The sequence below is a fragment of the Mangifera indica genome, chromosome 14, assembly GCF_011075055.1.
Source record: "Mangifera indica cultivar Alphonso chromosome 14, CATAS_Mindica_2.1, whole genome shotgun sequence".
Classification (NCBI taxonomy): Eukaryota; Viridiplantae; Streptophyta; class Magnoliopsida; order Sapindales; family Anacardiaceae; genus Mangifera; species Mangifera indica.
Genome location: NC_058150.1, coordinates 1,558,045 through 1,582,233, shown reverse-complemented (window position 1 = coordinate 1,582,233; position 24,189 = coordinate 1,558,045). Strand labels below are relative to the sequence as shown.

General features: G+C 33.9%; 5 protein-coding genes across 6 annotated transcripts; 3 read left to right on the top strand and 2 right to left on the bottom strand.

Moving 5' to 3' along the window:
- The first annotated feature begins 1,102 nt into the window (after positions 1 to 1,102).
- Positions 1,103 to 2,757, top strand: LOC123195929. The gene is made up of 4 exons (XM_044609792.1): positions 1,103 to 1,516; positions 1,604 to 1,725; positions 2,235 to 2,384; positions 2,505 to 2,757. The coding sequence occupies exons 1-4, from the start codon at positions 1,292 to 1,294 to the stop codon at positions 2,620 to 2,622; spliced, it is 615 nt and encodes a 204-aa protein (XP_044465727.1). The 5' UTR covers positions 1,103 to 1,291; the 3' UTR covers positions 2,623 to 2,757.
- Positions 2,758 to 3,785: 1,028 nt separating this feature from the next.
- On the top strand, positions 3,786 to 8,533 carry LOC123196662 (putative AC transposase). Its single transcript, XM_044610726.1, has 5 exons — positions 3,786 to 4,307; positions 4,404 to 4,476; positions 5,809 to 6,036; positions 6,416 to 7,287; positions 7,400 to 8,533. The coding sequence occupies exons 1-5, from the start codon at positions 4,296 to 4,298 to the stop codon at positions 8,309 to 8,311; spliced, it is 2,097 nt and encodes a 698-aa protein (XP_044466661.1). The 5' UTR covers positions 3,786 to 4,295; the 3' UTR covers positions 8,312 to 8,533.
- Positions 8,534 to 9,701: 1,168 nt separating this feature from the next.
- Positions 9,702 to 15,313, bottom strand: LOC123196653 (translation initiation factor eIF-2B subunit delta-like). Its single transcript, XM_044610714.1, has 7 exons — positions 14,693 to 15,313; positions 13,434 to 13,568; positions 12,486 to 12,844; positions 10,796 to 11,540; positions 10,634 to 10,721; positions 10,333 to 10,387; positions 9,702 to 9,948 (listed from the first exon to the last, which is right to left on the bottom strand). The coding sequence occupies exons 1-7, from the start codon at positions 15,189 to 15,191 to the stop codon at positions 9,886 to 9,888; spliced, it is 1,944 nt and encodes a 647-aa protein (XP_044466649.1). The 5' UTR covers positions 15,192 to 15,313; the 3' UTR covers positions 9,702 to 9,885.
- Positions 15,314 to 17,644: 2,331 nt separating this feature from the next.
- LOC123196271 (50S ribosomal protein HLP, mitochondrial) lies at positions 17,645 to 23,612 on the bottom strand. Its single transcript, XM_044610228.1, has 5 exons — positions 23,465 to 23,612; positions 23,332 to 23,367; positions 22,362 to 22,453; positions 21,554 to 21,929; positions 17,645 to 17,743 (listed from the first exon to the last, which is right to left on the bottom strand). Exons 2-4 carry the CDS (start codon positions 23,363 to 23,365, stop codon positions 21,555 to 21,557), a joined length of 501 nt encoding a protein of 166 aa, XP_044466163.1. The 5' UTR covers positions 23,366 to 23,367; positions 23,465 to 23,612; the 3' UTR covers positions 17,645 to 17,743; position 21,554.
- LOC123196268 (probable inositol transporter 2) lies at positions 17,963 to 20,891 on the top strand. Of its 2 annotated transcripts, XM_044610224.1 has the most exons (6): positions 17,963 to 18,029; positions 18,139 to 18,345; positions 18,635 to 18,705; positions 19,015 to 19,458; positions 19,552 to 20,154; positions 20,231 to 20,891. In XM_044610224.1, exons 2-6 carry the CDS (start codon positions 18,210 to 18,212, stop codon positions 20,711 to 20,713), a joined length of 1,737 nt encoding a protein of 578 aa, XP_044466159.1. In that variant the 5' UTR covers positions 17,963 to 18,029; positions 18,139 to 18,209; the 3' UTR covers positions 20,714 to 20,891. The 2 variants fall into 2 exon arrangements, with proteins under 2 accessions (XP_044466159.1, XP_044466158.1); XM_044610223.1 differs by lacking the exon at positions 17,963 to 18,029 and having other exon boundaries at positions 18,070 to 18,345.
- Positions 23,613 to 24,189: the final 577 nt, after the last annotated feature.

Below are 24,189 nucleotides of genomic sequence, written 5' to 3'. Positions count from 1 at the left end.
TATTCAATATTTGAGAAAGGCAAATAGGGAAAAAGTTAATATTATAAGAATATACGTTTTTAAAAGCATAGTTTATTCTTTATTATTTGATTAAAATATTATTTTTAAATTTATTTATTTCTCGTTCATGAATTTTTTACGATCAACTATCACCTAATTTTTCTATTAATCAAATAATATTTTATATTCGATTAAGTGCAGGTTGAATTAAAAAATTATTATTATATAATTCATGCAAATTCCGAAGAAAACAAACATTAAAAATCAATTTATTTTTGGATTGATATTTAACAATAATAACAATCGACAGTTGTGACATATTTATTCCCATTTTGATTTTGACGAGCTTATTTTGGTCCTAAGGTTTGGTCTAATCACCGTAAGATCCAGTAGAATCCAAAATTAACACTTCAACCCTTTCTGTCTTGTGAGTTAACATCTGTTTCAATCGATATTTTTTTGTGAGCTCTATTTAAATTATAACTCCCTTTTCTCAATTAGCATAGTATAAATAAAAATAAATTCTTATAATTATATTTAAATTAGAACTTCTAAATTTTTTGTATTTTAATATAACTTCTTCTTTTGAGCCTTATGTGGGAGGTTTAGATTTGTACGTTTTATTTTATAAATATATTTTTCAAAACCACTATATTAAGTATGACAGAATTTCGAATCCAAACTTTACTTTAGAAATTTTAATATTCTATTAGTTTTATTAATCTTTAAGATCTCATTTATCTTATTTTTGTGTAACTCATATTATACAACAATAAATATCGAGTCTTTTATTATATTTTTATCGTTTTTATGATAATTTATACAAAATTCTCATCAACTATAATTTTACAATAAAAAAAATAAAACCGGAAGAAGAGTATCAAGAGAAGCACAAAAAAATTAAACAAATATCATTAGAATAAGACCAATTAGGGATATTTTCCATATTTAAAAACAAAAATAGAGATTCAAATATAAGGACGTAAATGTTGTTTTCAGAGTTTACTGGATCTAGGGGACTTTAACTAAATCTCGTGGACCACCATTGGTTTTAACCTGCGGAGACAGGCCAACTCAGAACTTCCACGCCATTTTTATCCAGATTAGGAAGAAGATGCAGACGCTCTTGATTCATTCTTGACGGAAAACAAACTCATTGAAAAGTTAAGAGCGAGATAAAGACAACTCATAACGAAAATGAACTTTTTGCCACAACCCCATCTCCACCTTTAAACTGAGATTCATATTCTACAAGCAGTAATCAGTTATCAGTAATCAAGTCAAAGAATCAATGGACGCCAAGAAAATAGTTGTGGTGGTTGAAGATTTAGAGGTCGCAAGAACCGCTTTATTATGGGCTCTCCATAATCTTCTCCGCTATGGCGATGTCATCACTCTCCTCCACGTGTTCCCTTCGATGAAAACAAGAAACAAGAAGAAGCTTCGGCTGCTCCGCTTGGAAGGGTTCCAGTTGGCGCTCTCCTTCAAAGAAATTTGCAACAAGTACTTCTTCAACGTAAATTACAGAATTTTATGTTCTTTTTTAACTCGGTTTGATTCGGTGGCCGGGGTGTAATTAAGGGATTTGAGAATTTTGTTGCAGACAAAAGTTGAGATTGTTGTTTCGGAAGGCGATGAAGATGGCCTCAGAATCGCTTCCATGGTGAGAGAAATTGGTGCTTCGACGCTCGTTGTTGGTCTCCATGAACAGAGCTTTCTTTACAAGTGAGTTCATTAATTTCAGAGTTTTCAGAGTTTCTTCTGATTGATGCCTTTTTTCTTGATTTCATAAAGTTTGAATTTTTTTTCAAAAAGTTCAAGAAAAAGGGTAAATTGTCTTACTGGGTTTAGTCAGTTTTATGAGTTTCAGTGGACTGAAACTCCATAGCCACCGGCACATGGCGTGTCTTTGGTGGGGAAATAGCCAAAAAAGGTTACAGAGTGATGGAGGATTCTGAGGCGTCTGATTGAATCACTCAAAACAAGACTGTAGCAGAAGCTACAGTCTCCTAAGCCATGTGGGTTCATCAGAATCTTAACATTTTGATGCCCCTATCTGAGATTTGAAATTTTATGAGCAATAATGGTGAAAAGGTCAACGACAAAGACCATTTTAATGGCTGCCATTAAGAGTCTAACATGGAAATTTTGCATTATCAATTTCTGGTAAAACATTGAAGTATGTGAAGGTTGGAAAAGGGACTGAAAGCACTGTACTTCTGCATTGTGGATAGGTTGGCTTTGGCCCACAGCAATTTAGCAAGCAACTTCTTCAATTGCAGAGTGCTAGCCATTAAACAATCAGGAGGGGCAGCTGCAGCGGCACCAACGCTAGGCAGCTTAACAAACATGGACTTTTCAATGATCGAAATCAGTAGATTACAGTAAGATTCCCACCTTCGTTTCACCTGCTCCCTGCAGTTTTCTCCATTGAAAAAGAAAAAAGGGTCTTTATGTCTCTACAGTCTAACCCAGATGCCCTCGTTGGTGTTTTGGTTTTGCAGAGTCCCCGATTTGCCTTCACCGAAAATCCCATATCAGATATGCCCCAGCCCTTATGCAATTATTTGGAGATGCAAGGAACCCAGGAAGAGAAGTTCTTCTGGCTCAATCAACAACTAAATTATGTGTTTTAGGTCCATTTTTTAGGCATGGTTTTGGTTTGGGGCCTCTCTAGCTTTGCTTTTCTTCTTTGTCTTGTCATACACCACACACACAATTTCTATACAAGAAAAAATAATAGTGGAATTCACATCATAGAGTTGTTCTGATTTGTGAAAACATTTTATTATTTTTAACTTCCTTTTTATCTTCTTCTTCTGTAATTAGTGCTAATTCATTAATTAATTAACCTCTAATTAAACACATTAATTGGAAATTTAAAACATTTCACATTTGCAGTTTTTCAATAAATTAAAATAAATAAATCTTATTTTTTATTTGGATACAAGTTATTTATTTTTTAAGTAAAAATATGTTAAATTTTATATTTATTTATTTATTAAATTAATATGTTAGTTGTTTTTAAACAACAATCAGGAAACGATTTCACTTGAAGCCAACCCGAAGCTAGCGGCCACCTTGGGCTCACCACACCAAAGCTAACTAAACTCACTGTTCTTTTTTAGTAAGCCGCTACAGCCAGCCCACTGTAGCCCACCACTATATAAATAAATAAATAAGGTACATAATTTTCAATTTTTTTTAATTTTATAATTTTACCTCTATTTTGACGAAGGAATTGAACATCATCCGATGAGAAGACAATTTAACCCGATCAATAAATTATTTAAATAAATATTAAAAATAATATTTAAATCATTTTTATATAATTAATTATATATTTTAAATTATTTTAATATAAAAATAAATTCTAATACACATAAAATATAAAAATAAAATAAATTTTTATGTGGTTTGGTGGTTTTTCCCAAATTACTAAAAAATTGAGATTCAAATTGAAACCTTAGTTTAAAAAAGTTAAATTTTTAAATTATTAATCAAAATAGTTTCAATCATAATTCAAATCATTTAGATTGTTAAAATATTTTTTTTAAATCAATTTTTATTTTATTTTAACAGATAACAATTAAATTGATTGGACCGATTGATTTAATTTAATTTATTTTAAATTAAAATAATATAATATTTAATTATATAATCATATTTAAAATAAATTATTATGTTTTTATTCTATTTTTGGCGGGTTAAAGACAAGGGATGTGAGTTGGCATGAGTGAGTTTAATCAGCGAGTTTAGTTTAAGTAGCGGGTTATGAGCCACTCGCACGAGTTGAGTTAATTTCCATCTCACTCACTCACCAGCCGAGCCACACAAACACACTTTCTTTCACTCTGAGAGTCTGCCAAAGCCGTTGAAGTCCGCGATTAGATCTGAAATAGGCGTCGCGGCTCTGCCAAAATAAAAAAGCTGATCCTTCTCTTTTTCGGCTCAGATCCGGCTCAGATCCAAAAGCGCCGCCGATCTCTCTCCTCTCTTTCCACCTTCCGTCTCCCTCCATTTCTGTCTCCCTCTCTCTATAAATTTTAATTTACATATTTTCCGTTACAGAGCTACGACGTCGTTTTGAAGCCTCAAATCAGAATTTCTAAATTCTAATGTAGAAGAAACCCTACGTCAGTGATTGGATTCATGATCAGTGACTTTTCCTGCTTTTTTTTTTTTTTTTACCCTTAAATAACCGAGCCGAAGACAGCTCACTTTAAGGTTCCTTTTCTTAACCAAGTATAGGATCAGCTCAGCTCAACTCAGCCCAGCTCAGTTCAGGTGGGCGCATGAATTTTGGGGTAAGATTAAAGACTTAAACTATAAACACGTCTATTCAAGTTGGGTTCTTTTAGATTTTTAGTTTTTTTTTTTCTTTAATTTGATTGGATTTTCAGGCTGGTATTGTAAGTGGGAAAGCTGGGAACTCGATGGATTGGACCGTAAATAATGCATATAAAACGTATAAAGGTATTGCAAATTCATGCCTACAAAGTTTTCTTGTTAATCTTCGATATGATCAAGGCATTTATTATTTTCATTATGTAAATTCTTTTGGGAAACTTAAAATGTTCATGGGAAAGGGATTTAGATGTTACTTTAGTTGAGCTATTGTTTAGTTCCTAAATTAACTAGTTATAAGTTGCAATGGTTGAGCAGCATTCTTTGCTCTGTAATTTAACCTAAATAATTTGCTTCTAATGTTTGTTTATTCATGTTATTGAGGTATTAGTGTAATTAAAGTTATAATGTTTTTGGATTGAGATTCAGTACAAGAGCGATTTTGCATTAGGGAGATGCAGGCGGTACATTATGTTGATGGTAATCAATGAATTGAAGCATTTATATTACTTTGATTGTTGGATTACGTTGTCATTGCTGATAATTATGAACTTTGGATTATGAGGCTTTTTCAGTATTTGTACTCTTTTTTGTATTAGTTTGCTGTATTTTGTAATTAACTGAGGAAAAAAATTGCTAAAATTAGATACATTATGGAATAAAATTAAACTGATTTTGAATTTCATCAAGTGGTGAAACCGCCTATTTTTCCTAGAGATGTGTTGGGAAATTGTTAGATGAGATATCTGTAAAACATTGGAGAATGTTTGCTTGAATTTATTTTCTAAGATGGAGATAACTTGAAATTCACTTTTTATACCATTTTACACACATATCATTGACTCACTCCATTCTAATTTGTTTATGTAACCAATAACATTTTTAGGTCTAGGCTTCATTGGCTTAAACTAAATGATTCCTGTGCATATTATGTTTCTTAAAAGGCTTTGATAAGCTGCTAAGAAAAAGAAAGAAAAAGCATTCTATTTTTAAATTCTTGGAAAAGCAAAAAATAAAAAATAAAAAATAAAGAAAGCAAAGTTGCTCTTTCTTTGAAAATCAAAACCTTATCTGGAATTCAACTGCAGTTTGCTTCATGTATATATTTTCCAAACATGGTTATTGGTAATTTCTATCTCAATAAAAGAATATTGCTGATAGCCCCCAAGGGGTGGCTTTGGTGTAAAGGGGTTGGGCTCCAAGGTGGAGAGCTTAGATTCAAGTCCCTCCGACGACATACCAAGAAAATATTTTTGACTGGTCGATCATTGGATCTGGGGTTTGACCTGCTTGGTGAGATTGGTTTTGTCCCAAAAGGGCGGTTTGACTTGAATAGCGTTTCTTATTACCCAAAAAAAAAGAAGAAGAAAATTGCTGATATGGTTGTCAGTTTGCCATTCAAGAATATGAATCTTTCTTATGGTTATGAATCTGCCATTTACTTCTTGTTGTTGCTTCTAGGAGTAGACGCGGAAACTAAACACGTGATGGACATGTCACTAATTCCAAGCATTGATCCCATAGAAATTGGATTGGGCTCTTCAGAAAAGGGAAATGCCTTGCCTTCAGCAAAACCAAGAAAGAAGACCATGACATCAGTATATCTCAAGTTTTTTGAGACAGCTCCTGATGGAAAAAGTCGGAGGTGCAAGTTTTGTGGACAAAGCTATTCCATTGCTACTGCCACTGGTACAGTTCATGCATTTGCCTCAATTTCAATTATTTCTTCATACAATGTTAAATTTTGTATTCTTGGATATTAGGATTTATCATTATCCAAGCAGATCCTGCAGTAACTACCCATTTATAATCGTACGCTTTCTGAGTTCAAAGTTTTCAGGTTGAAGCAAATATCAGATGTTCCGAAGCTCACTTGCAATTGACATCACATAAAGACTGTCTTTAGTAGAAACCTGATTCGCAAATTACTCTTTATTTTATACCTTCTTAACAGTTCGGCGGATCTATTTTGATATCATCCAGCTTAGTGGGAGTCCTGAGCATGTTGGAGTCTGAAAACTAATATGTAATCTTTCTTGCATCTGATGGTATTCCTTTGTTGTGTAAGGTAATTTGGGTAGGCACCTCGCTAATCGGCATCCAGGATATGATAAGGCAGGGGATATTGTCACCAGTTCAGTTCCTCAGCCTATTACTGTTGTTAAAAAATCTCAACCTCAGGGCAAGGCACACCAATTGGATTATGATCATCTAAACTGGTTGCTCATTAAGTGGCTTATTTTAGCTTCTCTTCCTCCTTCAACCATGGAGGAGAAGTGGTTAGCAAACTCCTTTAAATTTCTAAATCCGTCAATACAACTTTGGTCAGGTGAGAAGTACAAAGCAGTTCTATGTGAAGTTTTTAGAAGCATGAGGGAAGATATAAGGGCATCTTTGGAACAGGTTTCTTCTAAAGTCTCAATCACTCTTGATTTCTGGACTTCCTATGAGCAAATATTTTATATGAGTGTCACATGTCAATGGATTGATGAAAGTTGGTCCTTTCGTAAAGTGCTTCTTGATATATGCCACATACCTTACCCTTGTGGGGATTCTGAAATCTTTCACTCTCTAGTGAAGGTTCTTAAGACATACAATATCGAGAATAGAGTTCTGTCCTGTACTCATGATAACAGTCCGAATGCAGTCCATGCATGCCATTCTTTAAAAGAGGAGTTTGATACTCAGAAAGCAGGACCCTTCTGCTATATCCCATGTGCTGCTCAAACTCTTAACTTGATCATAGATGATGGACTGAGAACTACAAAACCATTAATCTCCAGAATCAGGGAGTTTGCTCTTGAGTTGAATGAATCTACAGATTTCTCTGATGATTTTGTTCAGATTTCAACAGCTTATCGAGAAGGTAGTTGGAAATTTCCCGTCGACGCTTCAGTGCGGTGGAGTGGCAATTACCAAATGCTTGATATAGTGCAGAAGGTACTTATTCATGTCTCCTTGAATCGATTAAGATATTAGATAGTAGACTGCTCATCTCTCTCATTTTGAACTCCAGATGTGAATTTAGTAGCTAATGATGCTGTGATTGCAGGCTGGGAAGACCATGGATGCTGTTATCAGGAAGCATGATGAAACACTAGGCAGTCGAATGCTACTGACCCCTGCAGAGAAGAATGTGGTCAGCGTTGTGCATGGATACTTAGAACCTTTCTATAAGACCACCAATAACATGTGCACCAACAAAATGCCAACTATTGGACTGGTTCTCTTCTTCATGGATCACATTTCTGAGATGATTACTATGTGCAGAGAATGCCGACATAGCCCAGATTGGCTAAAGAATGCAGCCGAAGACATGGCCAAGAAGGCCAGGAATTACAACAACCAAGTTTGCAACATTTTCACCTACATGACAGCCATTCTTGATCCCCGGATCAAATGTGAACTCATTCCTGAGAACCTTAATGCAGAAAATTATCTGGAAGAAGCAAGAGCCCATTTTGTAAGAAACTATTCCACTAGCCATTTCTCATCCATGACAAGCGGCTACAGTGCTCAAGAGATGGAAGATGGAGGTAGTGTTTCTTTCGCAGAGGAAATCGCCCGAAAGAAACGAAGGGGAAGCATAAGCACTGCCACAGATGAGCTCACTCAGTATCTCTCTGAGCCTCCTGCTCCAATACCAACAGATGTTCTGGAGTGGTGGAAGGTGAACAGTACCCGATACCCTCGACTGTCTGTGATGGCTCGGGATTTCTTGGCTGTGCAGGCAACTTCAGTAGCTCCTGAAGAACTTTTTTGCAGTAAAGGTGATGAGATCAACAAAGAACGATTTTGTATGCCGCATGATAGCACACAAGCTATCCTTTGTATAAGGTCTTGGACTCAGGGTGGCATGAAATTTAAGTATAGATCAACTGAGATAGACTATGAAAGGTTAATGGAATTGGCAACTGCTGCATCAGATAATAACGCATCTGGTTCGGACAAGAAACAGAAGTGATTAACAGAGACAACTTAGAAGAATTGAGTGCAAGAATGTGATGTTCAGATCAGACTTGTAATTTAGCTTTCACCCCAGATAAAAGAAAAGAAAGGCGGTTGTTAGAATTATTAGTACAGTTCAGGATGTCATGAGAATGCTAACAAGAAAGGGGGTAATTTTAAAGGGATTAATATGGTGAAGATTTCACATTGAGCAGCCTAGTAAATCTGTTCGCTGAAATATCTGCATCTTTTTTACTTAAAAATAAACTATATGCGCTTATAAATTACAAGACTTTTAATTTGGATCGTAATAATGATATATCTTTATATAATTAGATGATTTTAAAATAAAAAATAAGTAACATTTAATCATACGATAACACATTATTATTAGTATCAAATTGGTATTCATTTGGATGAAACGAAAAATAATTTACCATCAAAATGTTCATGACTATATTGGATTGAATTTTAAAAACATTATTTTAGTACAATGTAATTAACTCAACAATAAATATGTATGGTTTAATCAAGATAAAAACTATGATCTGGTATACTTAAAATTTTCACTTAATTTTTTTGACATCATTTTTAAACTATGTACCTTAGTCTATCCAAATCCAACCATGATAAAAGATCCTAAGTTAATATTTATTTATCACCATTGAATTAATAAAAAATAATGATTCACAAAATGAAAAAAAAAAAAATTAAGGCTATAAATTTATGTCATAATATCTTAATTCTATTTGAATATTATTACAAGGATTTTTATTTAAAGAAACCAGGAGATTTTAAACATAATAAAGAAGTTGGACTTACATGTATTACCAATGTAACTGATTTCTTTAATTAAAACCCAATTTTCCCTCGTGACATTCTTAACAACCCTTGACCCAGTAGGCATACGATAATAAATCATCCAAAATTTACCTGTCCATTTTTCAATGGAAAAGGGGTACAATTAGAGTTATACGTTGGCTATTTTCATTTTAAAAAAATTGAAATTAATGGTTATATATGTAGGCATAGACTTCGCCAATTTTTGATTATTTCCATAAACCTGTAATCTAATTAAAACCCTCATTAATCTTTATGCATCCATTTTAACACACAAATTTTAGTAGTAAAAACTCAATTAAAAAAAGATTTTTGCTTAATTAGTGTTAAACATATATTTTCTAGATTAACCTTCTATTGTTATATCAAAAACTTACAAAGCAGAAGATTTCTGTTACTTCAAAAACTCTTTAACACACCCTTAAATATACAATTATAGTACAGCAACCAATAGAAGGAAGATGATAAACAGTTCATTAAAAAAAAAAGGGACCACAAAATACAAGAAGGAAATGAACTACCAAAACTCACCAGTGAATTTTCACAGAGAAGCAACTAATTTGACATAATATGAAATGAATTCTTTATTTATGCATAAAGAATGATCAAGAGCGACTTTAAATCAAACTACATTTTTGAAAAAGTTGTAAGAGTTAAATTCTCTCACGCATATGTAAAAGCAATCCCTCGTGTGTAATCGGAGGCAGCATGAACTTCACCCTTTATCCAAGAATCTCAACACGAATATTTCTATATCAATAAATACTCCCTTCGATACTCTCGAACAATTACAGGCACACTTGTGGGAGGGATCTGCAAATGAGTAGAAGAAGAAGAAGAAGAGAAAAAAGATAACTAACACTTTAAAGAAATCTCAAGCATCTATGACATTGGCCTAGTTTATGACCATAAGTTACATGACCAGTTGGAAAAACAATTTCACAAACTGAAAGTAATAGACAATCCATAGATCATGAATAGAAGTCACAAATTCCTTTTTGATGCAAATTATTAAAATGTGGATTTGAAAATTATTATCATTAGCTAATTGATTTCTTGAAGCAATATCTAATAAACTTGAAGATGAAAAAGTGGTTCATATTTTTGCAGTCATGGAATGAAAGCAAGCATTCCAAGTATACTCCTCATTAGATAATAAAACTAATATTTCGATATTTTCTGCACAACATGACTTACCATGCCATAATCTGTGACAATCATAGAGACATAATCTGAAGGAGTGGCGTCATACCTGTTACCATACCATAGAAAGACAAGTGAAAATCATTCAAATAAACTTATCTTGCATCCCAAGTATATATCTCAACTTTTACATCTCCAGTGATGTGGATCATGTAGGCAACTACAATTATATTATCATCACATAACATGCAAACTTCAACTCAATGCTACATCCCTTAAGTTGAAAAAATTGGGAACTTCAAAATAAATAGTATTCTTCTGTTTTCTTCTCTGTGATAAAAAATCAAAAACTTACATCAAATTCAGATGTTGAAGATTTTCTTTATTGGTTCCTTTATCCAAATCTATTCTTCCAGGAACCTTGGCAATAGCATTTGGATCACCTGCAAGATAAGTCGTTTTAATGCAGTTACTTTTAAAGCAGAAGTTATCTCATTTGTGACTAAACAAGCAGTACCTAGTTCATTTGAGCAGATCGAATCAAGCTGTACTCTTTCATGAAATTTGTATGCTTCGCAGCAGATTAGGACTGGAACATGGAATGAGTGAGCTACCATAGCAACACATGCAGTCCCAACCCTTGAATATACGGTTCCATTAGACAATACAGATGAAGCACCCAGAAAAACTCGTGTAACTTCATGCATAATGTATGAAACAGCATTTATATGAGTATACGTGCAACTCAAGCCCTTTGCTACCAGCCTACGAAGCAATGCTTGGCCTTCAAGCTTTGGTCGTGAGTCTACCACCACAACCCGAAACTGTTTTCCAAGCTCATGGGCATACAAAAAAATCATCTCAACCACACATGATGATCCATAAGTGAGCAGAACATCACCATCCCTGACCTTTGTAGCTGCATGTCTAACAATCACCTTATCAGCAAGTATTATCTTCTCATTAATAAAACGATCAATGTCATTACATAGAGAAGCTTTTGCTTCTGATTCTGAACAAGTCAGAGGTAATTTTGCAATTCGATTTTTCAGAAACCTAATTGCATTTCCCATGCTCATGGAAAGTGGCCGGCACTCAATCAGAAATGAGACATAACTACTGATTTTTCCTGCCAAATCTCTAACAAGAGTTTTCTCAGCTGGTGTGGTGTAGTCTTTAATGGCTTCCTGAAAAGCGTGAAGCATTGCAATACACCGAGCATTACCTCCACATATATCTCCGGCCAAATACTGCAACCCAACCTGGGAAATTCATATACACATCAGTGAACAAGCTAGATACAGTGTGTTTCTCATGTTAAGTCAAAATATTACCAGGAACTAAGGGTATATTTAATTTTCTTTTCAGATATAAGGAATTTATAATATGTAGTCCATTTATCAGATTATCATATTTCTAGGAATTTATAATATGTGCACTTGTATCCTTCAAGATATTAGTAAAAGGAATCAGCCTAAACAAAGTTGGCAGATGAAATCTGAACAAGTTGGCAAAAAGACACACATTGTTAGCAGACATGGCATGCCAAATTATATACAACAGGGAAATTTTGTAGGGTTCTCAAAATTGTGTGCATTTTCATTTAAATTAACAGTGACACATTGAGAACAACATTAATGAAGTGGAAAAATGAAATGATGACAATAGGTGAGAAAGATGAAGGTTTAGTTTTGATTCAATAAGGGTTCACACATAAAATAAGGACCACAAAAATATAATGCAAAACTTTTTCCCATAAAAAGTAAAAAACAATATCAGAAAAGATAAATCCTAAATACTAGTTATTCCCAAGAAAAATTAACAGAGAATTTGCATTTGGGATGCCTGACAGTTCTTCAGCACACAAATCTAAAAACAAAATACAGCTACTACTTAGGTAAAAAGCAATAAAAGAAGTGAAGAACTTGAATTGGTTCTGTAAACAGACTTAGCATTGAGTACTATTATAACAATGCTTTTTCATGAAAGCACGCCAATCAATTATTGATTACAGAAGACTTGGACCATGCAAGCAAAACAGAGATCAGATAAGATGATGTATTCAATTTTACAATGAATCTCATTGTAAAGACAAACCTGCAACGCATGACAGTGTCACCTGACGACGTTTTTCCTATAATAACAAGCTTAATAACCGTGTCTCATTTTACTACTTTAAAGCTTCTAAGCTAAATAATACAAAGTACCTTGTAAACAGCAGGATGCATTTGATCAAGTTGGAAGAATTTAGACTCAAGATCAGGAAGTAGTGTTCCATGTTCATATTGCGGCAAATGTCGAAACAATTCAACTCTGTTTCTAGCTTCAGTTTGATTGACCAATGCACGCTTTTTGGCCTTCTCCACCCGATTTTTATCATCAAACTGCATGCGTGGAGCAGGAACTTCTTTCTTCCTCTCTTTCTCTGGAGGACGGTCAGTCCCTTTCCTGTCAGAAGCTGCGATTGACAATGCAACTAAAGGATCATCTTTCTTCTGTGAAGGCTGCTTCTGAGGTTTAGCAGGGGCTGCTCCCCGAGATGAAGCAGCAGATTTATTTCCCTCACCTGTAATAATACCATTAAATACATGAATATGATAATATGGTTAAGCCATTAACAGTACAAATAAGTTTGAATTCACTTATAAACAAACCAATTATTTGTATGTTGCTCTTTTTAAAACAAATATTGTACAGGGGCTCTTTTTAAAACAAATATTGTACAGGGGCTGCCAAAGGCCAACAGTCTTCAAGCCACACTAAATTTGTAAGCATTATTTGGATTTAGAAAGGGAAATTTGATATACCAGTTTGTGTATATGGTTATATGATTTAGCACCCCAGAATGAAGAAAAATATACATTCTGTTTTTCGGTTTTAGCAAAAGAAAGCAATTGTTGATAACTGCAGCTGGACCATTTCTTAAAGAAATTAGAGAAAGGCCTACAAGAAGAATTATTTAGATACAAGGATTGTGAGGGAGTATATGAAATAAACTGGAATAAAATACAGGTAAGTGAAAAAAAATTCAGGCAACAAAATAATCAAACCTTATTTAAGGTTTAAATGCAACAACATTTGCAGAAATAGAATAATCATATCAAGTTTTCAAGCAAAAAGAAAAATATAAGAATAGGAAAGGGCACTGTTTGAACCTTTTGCGGCTGCTTTTGCTGCTCGTTGAGATTCCTGCAAAGCACGTCTTTCAGCTTTTGTTGTTTTTGCTTTATTTGGTTTTGAACTTGATGGAACTTCATTTTGTGCTTCCACAGCCACCCCTCCAATTTTTTCTGTAAAATGCATTATATTTTCAATCATGTGCTGTGATATATAAAAAATAAAGATTCAAAATTACAACAAGCAACTGTCAAAAACAAAACCACTAATTGCAATGACAACCTATATATATATATATGTATGTATGTATGTATGTGTATATATATTAACATAAGCAAAAAAATATAATAATTTAATGTTGAAAGTTGTTCCATTCTATTCTTTTCTCATATCATACACTGATGAATGGTCAAAAGATTACAAGAAAAGAGCCATTTAATTACTTAACTGAAGGACAAGAAACTCAAACTTCTATGGAGTATAACACCAGCCGTTACGGTCAATAAAAGTTTTACATTTCTTATCTTTCTTAGTATTTGCAAAGACACAAAGTAATGAGTTTGAGCAGCCACAAAACTTCATCAACAAAACCTTTTATAGGTCAGTCAACCCAGTATCTTTGTTATTTCTTTTTCTAGTACCATATAGCAAATACATGTAAGAAGTTCAGTAGAATTCCACTCAACCATCAATAATAATTACAACCTGGAAATCCTATTTAAGTAGCTTCAAGGTTCACTTTTCACAGCCTATAATGTTAAATGAAGTCTTTTTGCCAGTTTTTAAATCTGGTGCAGATCCTCCTTCACCCCTATTCCCATTTTTCCCACAAAATCTCTCCGCACATACAAGTTCTACCTTGCTAATCCTTACAGCATCTTCCCATCACATAAAAAACATTACCAATTATAAATATAAACAAAAAAACCATGCACATCTCAACCCACAACCCAAAAAACCGTATGCTGTCTCCATCAAATCACAAGTTCAACCAAAATAAACCATGATATCTCTTTCCCAAGATAGTTCAAAAGTACACTAACAATTAAACCCTTCAGTAAAGAATCTGAAAAATAGCAAGGTAACATTACTAGAATAACCTTAATGAGTAACAATGCAGTGCGAACACTTACATAACTTCAAATCTTACAGCTTGAAAGTTAAAATGTTAGTTCAATGCTATCAAGAAAATCCCATTTTCGAAGAAATTCATTAAAAAAGAATTTATTCGAATCAAACGCTACTTAACCATATAAATCCTAATTATCAACAAATTGACATAATTAATACGCATTACCAGGAATTTGAGATTGTTTTTTATCCTCAAGGCCACAAAATTTATCAAATTTTACAGCAGTCAAGTCAAAACCACCACTAGGTAAACTCGAAGAAGCTGCCGCCAACTTCCCTGAACCGCTTCTACTAAACCATCCCAAAGTAGTTGAAGCATCAGAATTATCATCCAAAAAACTCGGCGAAAGAGTTTCGCCAAGCACAGAGTCGGCAGGATTATAACTTCCAACAACCGTCACATGCTCCTGCGCTATCCGGCGGGAATACGGGACAGGTACGGCAGCAGTAGTGCGGAGGTACGAGAGATTTTCCGAGACATGACGTGGCGGAGGTATCATTACAGGTGAGAGAGAGTTTCCGCTGGCAGGCGAGTTGGAGTTGGGGGGAACGGACCGAGTCCGACTCGGTGGTGACGGCGAGTTCGGATTTGGATTCCGCGTGAAGAAGCCGACTTGCCGGACCTTAGGAACGGCTCGAGGACCAGCGCCGCGACGCGCATCCATGGAGCGTGTTGAACAGGCGGTGGTCCAGTGAAGAAATTGGAAGGAATTGCGGTAGGGTTGTATTGGAGAAGGAAGAATTGTATTATTAGAGTTTAATTTTTTGTTTCCTAAAACTTGACTTGTAAGGCTCTAAATTATGGAAAATATACTAAAGAGCGCAGTCATTTTCTGTTACAAATATTAAACGACGTCGAATCAACAGAAAGGAATCTTCTTGTGAATTTAAGAATACAACTTGAAGAAGCCCATAGTGCATTGGATCGTCATCGTATCTTTAAAGCCCATAAGCATCACATGCTCTTGTAGATTTTGCTTACATATAAAAGTTCGAACAAACGTCAATTCAAATTTAAAATGGTTAGTTTAATATCAAGTTCAACTCTTCGACTAATGATGAGTTCATTTGAAAGCCACTATAGAAAATGAAGAAGGGTTGTTAAAGATAAATGTGAAATGATAAAAAGTTGATAGAAATTATAAATTTTCAAACAATTCAATCAAGTCCAGTTCGGACTAAATCAACTCAAATCATGTCTAACCCTAAAATAGAAAAAATGATTTTACAGTGAATAAAAATTGTTTGTTCATCTTTTCTTTATGGTTGATGATAATACTTTTCGTCAAAGGTTCGGAAGCATCTTTACCTACTTGAAAAAATATAAATAATGACAATGACCCCAATAGGATCGTAGAATTTGTATACAATTTATACTCTTAGAGATTTTCACAATATTATTCTTTACTATTCTTAACTTTTAATTTATGAAATCTAACCTCTAATGTTGATAAAAGACATTTCATTTTTCTTCATTGTATTGAATCTTCGCCAAACTGTGATCTACCAAAACTTCTTCGATAGATCAATCAACATTCCCTTTTTGTCCACTTAATAGTGACAATAATTGTAAATTTATTGCTAAATGTTTCCATAATGACACTTAACAAGTTTGGAATTGCAATGTCAAGTAAGTGGTGGTCCTCGGCATCCCAAAAAAAACTCATAAGAACAAGAAAGCCCATGTCCGCTGATTGCTGAAAAACCCCTTTCAGTGAGCCCATGCATCTACCTTCCAATTTTCCGAGCAACTTCACATTGTCATAACCAATTCCTAATTTGTTTTCGAAAGTAATATTATATATACTTAATTTTAAGTATTTAATTAGATATTTAAATAATATATTATAATATAATTAACTATTTTTATTTTAAATTCAGAATCAATCAATCATGTTATGATATATCATTTAAATACTCAATTAAATATTTAAAAATTATTTACATATAATTTTATTGAATCGATATATTATGTTAGACTCGATAGTTTAATCCAAGTTTAACATTTCACAGTATCGTATAATAATCCAGTTAAAACATGTTAGGTCATGCTCGATGATGCTAGATTTGATAGTCTCGTAAATTTTGACTATTTTGAAAGTTAACAAGTGGGAATTATATTGTCAAACTTTGGGTGGGCACATGTTATTTGGCCTCTGTTTTTCCTGCAGAATTTAAGTAGCATTAATACTGATGGTTGCCTAGATTTGCTAAATTGAGTAATATTTTAATTTATTTATTAATAGGGTTCTGTTGCGTAACATTTCTTCTTACTAAGCTTTGGCTGGCACCTTGCCTGCCTATAAATAAATAAATTTAATATTTTCTCAAATTAATAAAAAAAACTTTGACAGATTCTGCGTTAAATATATGCAAATTCCAATATAGAAAAATTAATTAATGTATTTCTAAATATGCCCAGGTCTTAAAACGTATTAAATTGTTGATAGAAAACATATGCTTATATGCTTCATTATTATTATTATTTTACTACTCTAATCGAGTGGGGGTAACTAGATCAAGTTGAGTCGGCTTAATTCAATTGAAGTTATCTCAAAATCATCAACAGATCTATTTTGTCTAAAATTTTTAATATCTTTAACAATCTTATTTCTTCTTTTTTGACGGTTTTTTTGACAAACTTGTTATCAGTCAAACAAATTGAACTCAATCTCAAATTAATTATTTATTATTTAGATTTATTCTATCTCAAATTGGCCTTTATTCATATTTGGCATGACATAAATCTATTTTTAATTTAAAATACTAGTATAATATTTAGTTTCATACGAGAAAAAGTGATCATTCAAAAAATACATTAAAATGACGAAAATGCTCCTCTAAAAACAATAAAAATGCCCTCAACTCATCAATAAAATTACTTCAATTTACGACCAATTTGTATATAATAAAATTATGTGTACCTATTTTTGATACATAATTTGTATACACAAATGAAGTGTTATCATGTGATTGGATATTTTTTTATCATTGGATGACACATGTTTTAAAATCACTTAATTACATGATGACATATCACTGTGTACATAAATTGTGTACCAAAAATTAATACACATAGCATTACTCATTTGTATATGAGGAACCTAATCTTTTTTTAAATATCATACATTTGATCTTAATATGAATCCGACAACCTTATACCATCTTCTTGTGTTGTTGCCCATGTCTCGATGGTTTTACGTTCAGCCAAAAAAATCTGCATGCATTGACAGGGTTGAATTAAACTTTAATATAGAAGAAAGGAGATTAATCATAGCAGAAATAATAATTTCAGGCAAGTATTCATAAAACCTTAATTATAAATATTGATGAAAAAAAAAAAATTTCACGCGCTTGATGAAGGATGAAGGCAACCAGACCAACAAGCCATTAACATAAATGGAAATATATTTATCATAAAAAATTTTATTATCAATAAATTTATGAACCCATGTGAAATTTTGTTGTGATGTGAAACAGACCAAGAGTCCAAGACAAAGTTGGTAGACTTCTTGGTTTAATCCTTTCAGTCTTTTACTATATTTTTCACTCTTATCTTCATTCTTCTTCCTCAGTTTTGTTCTCTGTAATTTCATCTTCATTTTAATGCAGGTGGATGATTTTTTTAATGTTTGAACTGTTGGGAAAAAGAGAGGTAAAATCATTGTTTGTTTTTGGCGAAAATGGAGGAAGGAGTTCATGCAGACGCTGATGCTTCAGCTTTTAGAGAGTGTTTCTCTTTGACATGGAAGAACCCTTATGTTTTCCGCCTTGCTTTCTCTGCCGGAATCGGTGGCCTCCTCTTTGGCTACGACACAGGTTCTTTTCTTTCTTATATATTTTTTTCGTATTGAAAACTTAGTTGAGTCAGACCGTCAACTAACCACATCAAGCAGACTGGATCCAGTAACCGGTCACAATTACTGCAGCACTGGATTTGTCAAGGGTTAACCGGCTAGTCTCGAACCTAAGTCCCAACTTGAGTTTCCACATCTTTGTCACTCAAATTACTCTTGTAATAGGTTTTTTTCCTTTTTCATATCTTCACAGGTTCCAGTTTTTGAAAAGTTTATTCTGATTTCTACTGTGGGGTGGTGGGATTTTGCAGGAGTGATTTCGGGAGCTCTTCTTTATATCAGAGATGACTTCAAGTCTGTGGATAGAAAAACGGTGTTACAGGTCCTTGTTTTTTTCCATCTCTTTCTTTGTAATTAACAGATTAATCATCTTTTTGTCATTAATTTGACTAAGCATAGTTTTGTGAAGATAATTATGTTGTTGTCCTCAAATGGCAGAAGGGTCCAAAAGCTCCCTAAGTTAGGCTGGCTGGTTTTTGTTTTTTGTTTTTTTTTTAATTATGAAGATTATTTTATACCTTGATTCACTTATGTATAGTGTTATGCCAAAATCTTGTGACATGGAAAAAAAAGAAATTGGCTAAAGATTATTCAAAGAAGTTGTGAATGTTGAGTTATGATACGTGAACAGGAGAGCATAGTTAGTACGGCTGTAGCTGGAGCGATTATTGGTGCTGCAATTGGTGGATGGATGAACAATCATTATGGAAGGAGAAGTGCAATTCTGATAGCCGATTTTCTGTTCTTCATCGGTGCTGTGATCATGGCCTTAGCTCCAAACCCAGCTGCTATTATCATTGGTCGTGTTTTTGTTGGACTCGGGGTGGGAATGGCATCAATGACAGCTCCTCTGTACATCTCTGAAGCTTCTCCGGCAAAAATCCGCGGTACCCTTGTCAGTACCAATGGCTTCCTCATCACTGGTGGACAGTTCCTGTCTTACCTTATTAACTTAGCCCTTACAAAGGCACCAGGGACATGGCGGTGGATGCTTGGAGTTGCTGGCATTCCAGCTCTTGTGCAGTTCATTCTCATGTTGCTTCTTCCAGAATCCCCGCGATGGCTATACCGCAAGGTAACCTCTATCATTGATTCTTTCGAACCAGTTCTTCTAATTTCTACATTTTCTAAGTATCAAGTAACCAACCTTATGGTCTCTAATTGACAGGGAAGAGAGGAAGAAGCTAAAGCGATTCTAATGAAAATCTACCCAGCACGCGAGGTTGAAACAGAAATCCAGGAGCTAAAAGAATCAACTGAAAAAGAAATTCAGGAAGAAGGATCTTCTGAGAAGATAAACTTGATCAAACTACTGAAAACCAAAACAGTTAGAAGAGGACTTACAGCTGGAGTTGGCCTTCAAGTTTTCCAACAATTTGTGGGTATAAACACAGTTATGTATTACAGCCCTACAATTGTTCAGTTAGCTGGTATTGCATCCAACCAAACTGCACTTCTGCTTTCCCTTGTCACTGCTGGTTTAAATGCCTGTGGCTCCATTGTGAGCATATACTTCATTGACAGGACTGGAAGGAAGAAGCTTCTAATCATCAGCTTGTTTGGGGTTATAATTTCTCTAGGACTTTTATCAGCAGTCTTCCATGAGACTACTTCTCACTCTCCAATGGTTAGCCTAACGGAAACGTTTCATTTTTCCAACAACACTTGCCCAGATTTTAGTGCAATAGCAAAAACAGAGAGCTGGGATTGTATGAAGTGTCTGAAGGCTTCATCTCCAGATTGTGGCTTCTGTGCTTCGCCTATGAATAAGGTAAAACAAACTTCACCTTCTTCACATGACAGAGTAACAAGCAAACCTATACTAAAATACTCTCCTTTTATTGCAGCTATATCCAGGAGCATGTTTGGCCTCGAATGTTGATGTGAAGAATTCATGCCATAAAGAAGGCAGAGAGTGGTACACAAGGGGATGTCCAAGCAAATATGGATGGCTTGCGCTAATCGGCCTGGCACTCTACATCATATTTTTCTCTCCTGGAATGGGAACCGTCCCATGGATTGTGAATTCTGAGATCTATCCTTTGAGGTTTCGAGGGGTCTGTGGAGGAATAGCCGCCACAGCAAACTGGATATCAAATCTCACTGTGGCACAATCCTTCCTATCTATGACTCATGCAATTGGAACATCCTGGACATTTCTAATATTCGGGCTTATTTCAGTAATAGCCTTGATCTTTGTCCTAGTATGTATTCCAGAAACTAAGGGACTTCCAATTGAGGAAGTTGAGAAGATGCTGGAGCTCAGAGATTTCCATTACAAGTTCTGGGTGGCGAAGCCTAAGCCATCAGAAAATGGTAGTGCTATTTGAAGAACAAGAATCTAATAAGTTGAATATTAATTAAGTCAGTATTCTGAGGGATTTCTTTCTCCTTTTTCTCTTTTTAATTTTCCAAGCCATAGTTATCAGTTATCACAGGGTTGGAGACTGCTTGTAATAATAATTTGCAAAGATAGTATAATGCATTTCTGAAAAAAGTTCAGAATCACCCTAACTTTTACTGGTTTAGAACAACCTAGCTCAGGAATTTAATTTCATTTTAATCTGCTATCCATCAATGAACTATTTGGTCAAATTTTTCTGCTATATCCAGAGATGAAAAGCTCTATCAACACTATTAATAGTCACTTAATCCAAAACTTCTTTCAAAAGCTTGCGGCACCTAAGTCATTATTTTCTTAAGAAAATTATTTAGGGTCGGCTATTCGTCGTTGTCAAAAGAAATAATTTTCTTTGTTTTATTTTTCATAAAAATTAGACACCTAAATTATAAGCAGCTGCAATATTCAGAAATGGTTATACCAAAGCTAATACCCATGGTAATAAGGCAAAGCTACTCTTAACACAAAAATCCTCAAACATTTCTTCTTATTCCTTAATATGATTGTACCATATTCACTAAAAAAATGTGTGTAAGTCAATGGTTCAAGATACTAAAACAACAGCAAGCTGGAGAGCCAGAAATTTATAGCTTTTGTTCTCTAATTTATCACTAAAAATTTTCAAATTCAGCTTGAGATAAACTTAAATAGCCCCACCCTGAAGCCCAACTTTCATTTTTGAATGGAATTTCCCACATCAATACAGTAGAAAATATATCAGAGCATGAATGCCTGAAGACCTAAATCAAAATTGATAAAAAATCCATACCTCAGGCAATATGCTCTGCCAAAGTAAGGATCTTGACATGCTTTTTCTTTCTAAGCTCATGTGGAACTGGCCCAAATACTCTGGTCCCAATTGGCTGGCCTTGTTTGTCAACAAGTACTACAGCATTGTCATCAAATTTGACCTCACTCCCATCACAACGGCCCCGCTGCATGGCAGCACGAACCACCACACCATAAACAACCTTTCCTTTCTTCACTTTACCATTTGGCATAGCTGCCTTTACCGATGCAACAATTGTGTCTCCCAATCGAGCCCCTTTTTTCCCCTTTAAATTTTGAATGCACATCACCTTTTTGGCCCCAGAGTTGTCCACAACTTTGAGAACAGTTCTCATCTGTATGAAAGTCCTCCGCTGCTGTAATGTTGCAAACCAAAAATTATGGTTATATTCACAAGAGGTTATACAGACAGGACCGAAGAAACTAATTTTACTAAAAGAAATGCCGCCTGCTGACTTATTCAAACTACTCCTAATAATTCAAAAATTCACAACACCCTGTCTCTGAATAATTAAAGTTGTAGAAAACTAGACCTACACATAAGTTTCTTCCAGGGATAAAGAATACAACTCATCTTCCTAAGTATTTATGGTCGGTGCAAGTATGAGACTTAGCAATTTATAGTCCATCAAATATCACTTCAGTCAACCTATTTCTATATATAGTATTTGTACAAGACCAAAAGAAAATTACTCTTCAAACTCTCAAACAGATTATATCATACAGGATTTTATACGTTTCATAACACCAATGTAAATTAAACCAAACTACAACTGCTTAAAAATCACCTGAGACAAGAAATTGCAGGCTGTCATCTCATTCGATGTGCTCAATAAGCTAGACAAATTGTTTCCTAAGCCCCCCAACAAGGAACGGCCCACTAGTTTTGTAACCCAACATGCAAATAAAATCCAATGAGTCAATAAGGAAACATATCAGTAAACCACAAATAATGAAAACAAAGTTTTGCATTTTCATCAAGGGTTACCATGGTAAAATGCATCTTTATATATTGCCAAAAAAAAAAAAAAAGGGAATGCCTACCAATAACATCAAGGCAAAAAACATAGTCTAGACACTACATTACAAGCAGTAAATTAGTGATGACACCATTAGAACTCCACACCAAGTAAACGAATAATTTGTCAGCATATTATTGTAAGTAAGGTAAGCAAGCTAACAAACATTTGCAGCAAAGATAGTTCCAGGCAATATCCCCATGACTTGCCACTTGGGCTAAATTCCATTGACCTATAAAGCAGCGTAGGGGAGGTAGAAGTTTAAAAAACTCAACAAATATTCAAACTGAATGCAAAAATGAAGTATAACCATGTGAATGCAAATAAAAATTTGCAAGGACAATATCATACAGTTTCAAAAATAGCTCCCTACATTAAACATGCACAAAATTTATTTAGAAGTAGCAAAGCAATCATGTGTTTTGATAGTTTTACATCAAATAAAAAACTCTGTATCGACACAGACATGATCTAATTAAAAAAACCAACTTAATCAGATAAACTACATATATAAGTAAATAATTAATCACATGAAAAAGGTTAACTGCAACCAAATCTAAAAACGTCAAGTTCAAAATTCAGATAATTATATACATATATCAAGTTGTATATCAATGTGTATAGCCATTTATTAATTCATATCAATGAAAAGGAATATAATATATAAAATGCCCGACTATGAACAAACTAACAAAAAATAAATACAAGAGAAAAAACCCACTAAAAGAAAATCACATACCGCGAGACCATTTAGAAGCCAAACTTGCAGCCATCTCTGAAATTAAAGAAAATAAAAAAATTATTAAAAAGTTCATGTAATTTGAATCGAACCTTAAAATTATTCATAGAATAGAGAGAATTTCAGGGCTAACCTGGATTTGTACAGCTCAAGCAAAGTAAAGTGAGATTGAACTAAAGGAAGCTGAGAAACCCTAAAACCCCACAGCTTTAGAAAGTAAAACGATGAGATATATGTATTTGAGCTAGAGCCCAGAATTTGTAGGCCCAATCCAACCACTGGATGAGCAATATTAAGTACTCATGGTACTTTACCCCTAGATATCAGAAAATGATAGTCTCCCCATATTTCTTTAAATTATCACAATTTAACCCTGTTTTCAGCTATTTAACTTTAACGGATTAAAAGCAAAATGTGTTAGTTTGATTGCGATACATGGGTAAATTATTATTTCAGATACTAGAAAAAGAGCGTTGATGATCAAATTTCCCACCAACGTAACGTATGTTATATAATTGGTGTGATTTTAAGAAGCAATATGAATAAAATAAGAGTTTTAGACATCAAGGGTTAATAAAATTAGTGTAGTATTAAAATTTTTAAGGTAAAAATTTGGATTCAAATTTTTGTCACGTTTATGAAACTTTGACTTACCTGGTGTAATGGGTGTAAGTCCAGTCATAAATACAGATGGAGTTTTTGGTTATAAAAATAATAATTTTAAAGTAGTCTGATTGACTATTTGAAAGGCTACGTATATTGTTATATTATAAATATTTTGAGAAAATTTGGCAAAGTTACAATAAAAAATATACAATAATAAAACTACGCATACATATTTTTAATATATAAATGATG